Source organism: Mus pahari, chromosome 5, assembly GCF_900095145.1.
Source record: "Mus pahari chromosome 5, PAHARI_EIJ_v1.1, whole genome shotgun sequence".
NCBI lineage: Eukaryota > Metazoa > Chordata > Mammalia > Rodentia > Muridae > Mus > Mus pahari.
The window spans coordinates 50,984,151-50,993,621 of NC_034594.1; the positions used below are offsets into that span (position 1 = coordinate 50,984,151).

Here is a 9,471-nt window from a genome sequence, read left to right on the forward strand (position 1 = left end):
TCCCAGCAACCACATGGTGGCTCACAACCATCCGTAACAAGATCTGACGCCCTCTTCTGAAGACAGCTACAGTGTATTTACATATAATAAATAAATAAATCTTTGAAAAAAAAAAAAAAAGAAATCCAGGTAGGACATATGTTCTTTAGTTTGGTCCAGAATGATAAACTTGTCTGTTTGTCTGTCTGTCTGTCTGTCTATCTATCTATCTATCTATCTATCTATCTATCTATCTATCTACTTATCTATCTATCTATTTACCTACCTACCTACCTACCTGAGTGTTTCCATTCAGTATATGTAGATGCACCATGTGTATTTCTTGTGTTTGTGGAGACCAGAAGAGGGTATCAGATCCCTTGGAACTGGAATTGCAGACCATGGTGAGCTTCCATGTTGGTGCTAGGAATCAAACCTGGGTCTTCTGCAAGAGCAGCACTTAATTACTGAGTCATCTGTTAGAGATGCTTCTTGATATTATATGCATTAATTTGTATTTGGGGAAGAGAATAGTTGATATACTAACGGTACTTTCCATTGCAGTACTTTCCTTAGAGCAAATGGAAGCTCAGCCAAGTGATAACTTACTAAACTCTAAAGCCCAGATAATATCCCAAGATCAGATCACATAAATGTACCAGGAAGATGTAAAAGGCTGAGACTAGGGCTGGCAAGATCACTCAGGACATAAAAGCATTCACTATGCATGTCTGATGACCCAAGTTGGATCTAGAATCCACAGTGGAGAGAGAGACCCAGCTGCCTCATGTTGTCCTCTGACCTCTACATGCAAGCTGTAGCATAAGGGTGCCTGTACATGCACACCGATAGTAATAGTAATAATAATAATTTAAAATTTCAAATAAAGTCTAAGTCTGGAAACCAGGTGTATTGTGTCCCACATCTTCAGCTTGACTCCGTCTGTCTCTGGGAGGCTGACCGCAGCATCTGGCTGTGGCTCCTACATAGACTAGGGATTAGTCTTCCTGGGTCTGTGTGCTTTTCTTCCATGGCTGCCACCAGCCTTTCTGTACTAGCGCTCTTCTCACTAGGAAAGAGCCGTGATGACTTTGCCTCTTGAGCTCCGTGGCCCTTGTCCTTCCTCCTTCTCACCTCTCCGCTTCTCAGCAGAGAATAGAAAGACTTAGTCACACAGCGTTTATTGCCGTGCTAGTTATTCTGCGTGTCCCTGTAAGAGGAGGCTCATGATTGAGTCCAGGGCTGCCTTTTTAGTTTTCACTTCATTTTAAAGGTGCCCTCTTTTATGGACTCAGTATCTGAAGGTGGAGATTTGAGCAGAAAGCCAACACATTTTGAAATATAGAATTGAAAATCTTTAATAGAGGGAATGGTGCCTGGCAAGCACAAGATTATGAGTGTGATCCTGGCACTACCCCCAAGGTGAAGTGATTCACTAGCTCCAGTTAATCATACCACGATACTGGTTACTTATTTTAAGCCATCATGTTAGTTGTTGACATATTTAATTTTAGTTTGTAAATTAAAATAGATTATTTCTTGGCGTGTATGCATGTGTGTACATATGTATTCATGCTTGTGTACATATGCACATGTATGTGTAGAGGCCAGAGGGAGAACTTTTTCTGGTGATATCCATGTTGAAAAAAAGTTTTTTCTTGAGCTAGGATCTCTGACTGGCCTGGAACTTACCAAATAGGCTAGGCTAGACCAACCAGTTCCAATGAGCCACCTAGCTCTGCCTCCCAAATACTAGGGCTACAGTACACCTCTCTCTCTGTCCCCCCCCCCCCCACACACACTCTGTCTCACCCTGCCATGGGTTCTGGAAATTGAACTCAGGTTCTTCTGCTTGCAAGACAAGGCACTTTACTGACTGAGCCATCTCTCCAGCCCTAACTAGACCTTAGTTACTAATTTCAGTTGTTTCTTCTTCTTCTTCTTCTTCTTCTTCTTCTTCTTCTTCTTCTTCTTCTTCTTCTTCTTCTTCTTCTTCTTTTTTTGTTTTAAGGCGTTTATTGTAGAAAGACAGAGAGAGGGAGAAGTGTAGAGAAATAGAGGGCGGCCATGGCCACGTGGAAAGAGGCGGGGAAGGGAAGGCGGAGAGGGGGAAGCAAGGGAGCAAGAGAATAAGATAACAAGAGAGAAAGCGTTTCCCGCCTTTCCTCCCCTCTTTCCCTCCCCCTTCCCCAGTTGGTTTCTTGATGGCTACTATTTCTCTGGGAGAAAATTCTTCATATCTTTGTGTTTTACTGTGTGAGAGAGATGATAGGCAGCGTCTTTGGGTTGGATTTCCTGTTCTCCTTTAATTATCTTAGCATCCCCATGTCTCTGAAGCCAGTATGTTAAGAAAGCCAGCCTGTTACTTGAGGCAAGATAATGGCCTTTCTTGGAGCCATCTTTTTCTTGACGCTGTTGAGCATTGTTAGTGCTGTAAGAAAAATCAGGGCTGTAAGAAAACAGATTAAAAGGTTTGCTTACAAAATTTTTTTAAACTTAAAAAACTAGTTTTCCCATATTTACCTTGTGATTGCCTAGCAAGTTTTGACAGGTTTAGCTAGGAGCTTATAGAGCTCTTACTTATAGAGACTGGTACCGTGGGGGAGATGGGTCTTCAGACAGCGCTCACCCGTGTACATGAAAGGCTATGGCTCTGGATTCTGAGATGGGGACCAAGAAGACGCCTGAGAGACAGATGAAATTCTTATTAACATTCAGCTTCGGGTGTAGCCACTGCTGCTGCTGACTTCTGTATTGCTGCAAAGCAGAGCCCACATTACTCCAAGGCCCCCTGTCAGGGCCCAGGTCAGAGAAAAGGCACCCGCTATTGGGTAGAATGTCTGTTACGTGTCTTTACTTTGGATGCTTCGAAGATAACGCTATGCTTTTCACATACAGTATCTTAGCGATTGCATTTTTATTTTCTTGTAAAGGGGAAATACCTGTTTTTTTCCCTTCTAGTCATGAAGAGGGGCCTGCTGCTAAAAAATACAAGACTGAGAAAGAAGAAGGTCACCTCAGCATCTCCAGCCTGGCAGAAGGGAATGTCACCAAGGTAAACTGAGCTTTTCCAGTGTCCCTATCTTTCTCTGCAGCAAGGCCAAGGTTTGGGCTTGATGAGTCTGCTGACATACCACTCTATCTGGTCCTCTCTGTATACAAACCATATAGGTTAATCCCACGTTCTTCCTTTCTTCCTGGAAGTAACTAATAATAGTGAATAGCATATAGAATTATGTGTTGGATTATAGTAAGCAGCTCTCTGAATAAGATGTAGACCACAGAATGCCTTCATTTTGCATTTTCAGTTGGGTCAAGATGAAAGGATTAAGTTGGGGACAATTAATGATATGAGTCTTATTCCTCAAATGTATAAAATTGAAGTAAGTATATCTTTCCTGACTTCTAATGTAATGCTTCAGAGGATGGAGAGATGGCTCTGATAGTTGAGAGCACCCAAGTTCAGTCCCCGGTACCCACATGGGGTGGCTCACAACCTCCTGTATTTCCAGCTCCAGAGGATCTAACACTTATAGAGAGAATCTCTTATGTACTGTGTGGAAGCGTCACCTGCCAATAAAAAGCTGATGGCGTATTAACTGAGGCAGGAGCTAGAGGGTAGGACATTTGGCAGAAAGAGATAGGGTTCAGGGAAGGAGTCAGGAACAGGAGATGTCTCCTTGGCCTGGAGGGAGATGGGCAGATGAAAAGCAGGAGAGGTAACCAAGGAGAGAGCCATGTGGCAGACATAGACTAAAATAAACAGGTTATATAAGTTATAAACTAGTCAGGGAATAAACCCAAGCACTGTAATGAATAATTAAATCTCAGAGTTGTTATTGTAGGAACAGAGACTGGGTAAAAAAGCTCGTGGCTACAAACACCTCTGGCTTTCTCTGGTACCTGCACTTATGTGCACAAGCCCACACAAAGTTACACATGCATAATTTAAAGATAATAAAACTAAATCTAAAAACACAAACCACAAAAAACCCCTTCGAAACAGAATTTGACTAGGACTTTCCAAATCAAATTCCCTTTGATATGGCGAGAGTCATTTAAAGAGAAGGTTTTTGGAACCTGAGTGTATTACCTTCTTATGTGCAGCATTGTGTTAAATCAACATCTCTTAGCATTTCCCTGTTAGCAAAGTCAAACAGAAATGTCTCAGAAAAATTACAAGTCTCAACAGTGGTTTGGATGTGGTGGGCATCTTTTGTAGTATTGGGAAGTCAAGATCCCATGCTCAAGGGCTTTTCTGCGCAGGATTCCAAGCAGAGCTGAAACAGTACACTTTCTTGTAAAGTTTACTGACACTCACAGGAACCCTTTGTCCTCTCCTCTCGGAGCTAAGTGCTGCAGAGGCTGGGTTAGGGTCGAGACTAATTTGGATTAAAGATCAGAAAGTGTGACAGAGAGTTGTATTGCTTTAGATCTGTGTATATGATCTGGTTTTTTAAGAGGATATGTATGGACATCTTTTTGTGTTCTACCAAAACTTCAATGCCAAAGGGCCAGTAACAGTACTTCCCCCCCACTCCTTGTGGGGAAAACAAAACAAGGAAACTATAGTTTAGTAGGTCAAACATTTGGCTATTGTTGCTAATGTCATCATAAGGGGAAATGTATTTAGCATGACTTCACACAACAACACCCTCCCTTTCCTAACTGGTTTGGTATCAGAATGTACAGGTGGTCTTTACCACATAAAACCTTCAAGCTGGGCTCGCTGGTGGCTTGGATTGTAATCATTTTGACTCCTCTGGAGACAAGCCACCTTGAATGATGAAAGTCAAGTGAAAATTCATGTTTTTATATGTGTACATGTGTGTATACATACACATATGCATGTTCCATGTAGAAATAAGACAACCTGGAAGAATTGATTTTCTCTTTCTATCCCTGTGGATGCTCTGAGTTCAGTCTTGCCCACCCTTGAATCTTCTAGCTTTTAAGAGAGTCCTGGAAATCAAAATGATAGAAAGGCCTTCTTTTTTGTCTTTAAGAGCACACTTAACTATTTTAACCCATCTGTCTTACCTAAGGTTTGATGGTTAGTTTTAGCTATCAACTTTACATAATCTAGAATCATCTGGGAATTGAGTCACAGTGAGCAACTATCTAGACTAGGTTGGCCTATGGGCTTGTCTGTGGAGCATTATCTTGCTTACATTAATCAAGGTGGGAAGACCTGCCCACTGTAGGTGGCACCACACCCTAGGAAGGGGATTCTGCAGTTCAGAAGATTGGACACTACCATGCACACATTCATTCATTGTTCTCTTCCTGTCACTGGATGTGGTATGAGCAGATCTCCTCATGCTTCTTCCACTGTGACTTCCCTGCTATGATGGACTGTAACCCAGAACTGTGAGTAAAATAAACCCTTTCTCCTGGAAGCTGTTTTTGTCAGCGTTTTACCACAGCAACGGGAATGGAATTAACATGTAGGATATTGCCAAAATGTGAAGTGACCTGCAAGTCTGTGACCCATGGGTCTGTTCTAGGTTGGAAGTGTGAATCCTGTTGAAAACTTCCATTTCATAATAAGACAGAAGATTGCCAGCTTTGAGGAAGGTAAGAGGCGCGCCACTCTCTTGGGTTTAAGAGAAGGTAGCTAGTCTGACTAACTTAAGGTCTGGATTCGGAGCTGAGGTGTTCTGCTGCAATGCATTCTCAGTAGTGGTCTTCATGGCTGATCTGTGCTGCTTGCCAGGGCTTACTGAGTTACAGTGGGGTGGGGTGGTCAGCACAGCACAGATCGGCCAGAGATGAGACTATAGGGCCAGTCTGCCTGTTGCAGAAGCTTTGGATCAGGACTATGGAACGTTTATTTCCACCTCCTTGAAGTTCTTTGGTGTCCTTTGAGTGAGGTAGATCCCATCTTTCTATCTTTTGGAATCCGATCCTTGCACCAGGCCCCATCTGTACAGTCTCCGAAGGATGCTGCTGCTTCTAGGCTCGACTCTTCTCACTGGCCGTGTCCTCACCTTCCCTCAGCATATAGTACTGGTAACTCCATTCAGGTTGTGACTAATGTCAAAACACCTCACAGAGATGAATGGGGGCTCAGTGACCTGTTCACGTGATCACATTATTGCTCATGAAATTTACTCTTAGAAAGGCAGCAAATAGTAGTTAGTGAACCTGTAGGTTGTTGGTTTGTTTACTTTTTCTCTTTTGTTTGTTTGAGACAAAGTTTTCTGTGTAGCCCTGGCTGTTCTGGAACTTGATCAGACTGGCCTCAAGCTCAGAGATCTGCCTATCTCTGCCTCTGCCTCCCAAGTGCTAGGAATAAAGGTGTGTGCCACCATGGCCAGCTGTTTTTATGTTCATTCTGGACATCCAGTTTTGCTCCCCAGATTCAGGTTGTTTATGAGTTGCCTTATCTATGTGTGTTTATCTTCATGTATGCATAGAAATCTCTTTTCCAACATGGCAGCTTTTTAGTGCAAAACTGAATCTTAGGTACCACCCACTCCTCCCTACCTAGCACAGGTATGTAGTCTGGGCTCTGACAGGACAGCTGGACTGGCTGTGTTATTGTCCAGTGACAAGCATAACGCACAAAGCTCAGAAGGCACCAACAGTTCCCAGGTCAGGTCCCATTGGTGGGCACACCAGAGGCCACTGCTTGACCCTTTCCTAAGAGTGACCAGTCTGTGGTCTGACGATCTGAGGACAGAAGGGCTCTGTGTATGTTCTGTGTTTGAGACACAGGAAGAGGCTTTTGTATTGTTAAGTATTACTATATAGGAAAAAAAGCCTTTGAATTGTAAGACAGAAGAAAACTTCATCTAAACCGGGCCTGGTGGCTAATGCCTTTAATCCCAACAATTGGAGGACAGAGGCAAATGGATCTCTGAGCTTGAGGCCAGCCTGGTCTACAGAGCTAGTTCCAGGACAGCCAAGGGTACACAGAGAAACCCTGGCTCAAACAAACAAACAAAAATCCCCTAAAACCAAAGACTGAACATCTCTTCATCTAAACAGAAGGAAATGTAGAAGTCTGGGCACAGTCTCAGGAGTGGCGGAACAGTGCCTCAGACATCGTCTGTCACTGCGTGCGGGTCCCAGGGCTTGGCAGGCAGAGGCAGGAAGAGTGCCATCTCCTTTTCTCTCTCATGAATTGACATCATCAGTTGGCAAGGGACTTTTAGAGTGACTTTGTGTTTGGAGGCCAGATAAATTAGAGGACCATGTTGTCAGTCGTGTGTGTGTATAAAAATGTTTTTTTTTGTCTTCCTGTTTTTTTTGTTTTAAGCTAGGGTCTCAGTGTGTAATCCTTTGTAGACCAGGTTGGCCTCTGCCTCCCAAGTGCCTGTATTAAAAGGAATGAGCCAACACTTCTGGCATGTTAGAGAAAGATTTAAACCTTAGCTTTTAATTGCTTATTGTCTGGTCAGTCAGTGTCCACTGACCTCCTCTGGAGGTGGCTGGTCTTCCAGATTCCTGTGGGATGGTCTGTTTCTTCAGGGACTAAATATGGCTATGATCACCACTGTTCATTGTCTACTGTGTAGAGAATGTTGGGCTAGCCTTTATCCTAGCACTCACTATCCTAGTATAGCTGGCACAGCAACCCTGCAGTCACATTGAGAAAACAGAGAAAATGTTAGAACTTTATAGGGGTGTTTGAGAGGGCCATTCTTATTCAGGAAACACTTGGGTGGGTGTTGAGAGCAGAAAGTGAATCCTTGTCCCTAGGCTTGGTCATCACTCATTGTTAGGGCTTCAGAAGAAGGGAAATGCATAGCTGCTTAGAAAGTAGAAATCCTGGGGCTAGAGTGGACTCAGTGGTTAAGAGCACTGACTGCTCTTCCAGAGGTCCTGAGTTCAATTCCCAGCAACCACATGGTGGCTCACAACCATCTGTAATGGGATTCCATGCCCTCTTCTGGTGTGTCTGAAAACAGCTACACTGTACTCACATATATGAAATAAATACATAATCAAACAAATAAATAAAAGGGTTAAAAAAAGGTTTCAATCCCAGAACTGGGCCTAGAGAGGAGGGGTGAGGAGGACTGAGAAGAGGTGAGAGGAAGGGAAAGTGAGTGAATTAACCATGGGCATGTCTGTGTTTTTCACCACGGGTTCCCATATGATAACCACAAAACCAAGATGGTCGAAACTATGGCTGGCACTGCCCAGTTTATGTACTATACTGGGTGACACTGGTGAAGGGGAAGTTGGTGTCTGGAATTACTTCCACCCAGGCAGAAGTGTTCTCAGAAGACCAAAGTTTGATGAGAACATGAGAAAGAACCTTCCAGAGAGTCTCTTCTATCTTAGGAAAACATGGTTCTGTTGAGCCACAGCAATGGGGGGTTTGAATCAGTCTTAGGCATTAACAAGACAAACAGACCACATGGCATATAGGTTTTAAGAGGTATGATTATATTCATTTTGCTGATGAAAAACAATGTTACATTGGAAGAGATGGACCTAAAAAATCATGCAGGGGGTTGAACATAAGCCTCATTCACATACTGGATTTCCCTATTTTGCCAGACTGTTTCCCTGTTTTCCTAACAACCTCTTTTCCTACATTTAATTTTTAAAATTGTATTTAATTTGTGTGTGTGTGTGCATGCGTGCGCGTGTGCGTGCGTGTGCGTGCATGTGTGCCAGAAGACAACCTGCAGCAGTTGGTTTTCTCCTTCTGTCATGAGGGTCTCCAGGATCCAACTCGGGTCATCAGGCTTGGCATCGAGCAGCTTTACCCACTAAGCTATTTTGGTGGCCCCTTTTCCTACTTCCTGCATACTATGTCACATATCTAAAACCACGCATCTGGGATGGGCCTTTTGATCAGGATGTTCTTTTACTTTGGATGTGACCCTGCCAGTGTTGTGACAGTGGATGTCCTCTGTACTTCCACCTAGGGTGTGGTGAATCACAGCTCCCCATGGCTGTCACCAGACTAGACCTGCCCCGATTGTCAACTAGTGCTTTGTGACTCCTCTTTCACACACTTGCTTCCTCCTGTAAGTTTTGTCTGCTCATCTCTCGATTGCTTTTGTTCTTCTGCTTGGGTATCTCTCTCCTGAGACCCTTTGTGATCCAGGACTTGCATTTCCTTGCCTACGAAAGTGTACTCTGTACAGATTTGAAGCGCCCTCCCTGGTCATGATCTACTTTATCTCTGCAAGAGACCTCTGTCTGGGCAAGGGAGGAGGAAGTCCTTCCTGTTCTCTAACTGATTGGACAGAGTTTAACTAACAGTAGAGTGTTGATAATATTACTTAGGTAGAACTGACCATGTTACTGGTTAAAATTCGGGAGTCCTTTCTTTCTGTCCTGTCTACTTGCAGCATAGGTCCACCGAGACCGTGGTCATGCCATCTCCTGATGTTAGCAGTCCACAGTAGATGGTTACACATTTCCTTATCTTCTGTTTTTCTTTTTTCTTTCTTTCTTTCTTTCTTTCTTTCTTTCTTTCTTTCTTTCTTTCTTTCTTTCTTTCTTTCTTTCTTTTTTCTTTTTTTT

At 43.3% G+C, this 9,471-nt stretch overlaps 1 protein-coding gene across 1 annotated transcript in view; it reads left to right on the top strand.

Moving 5' to 3' along the window:
- The window catches only part of Xrcc5 (X-ray repair cross complementing 5), a 93,978-nt gene that overhangs the window by 49,998 nt on the left and 34,509 nt on the right, over positions 1-9,471 (top strand). The window contains exons 15-16 of the mRNA XM_029539368.1: positions 2,941-3,034; positions 5,487-5,556. Of these exons, the coding sequence (XP_029395228.1) occupies positions 2,941-3,034; positions 5,487-5,556 (164 nt within the window). The remainder of the gene's footprint in view (positions 1-2,940; positions 3,035-5,486; positions 5,557-9,471) is intronic.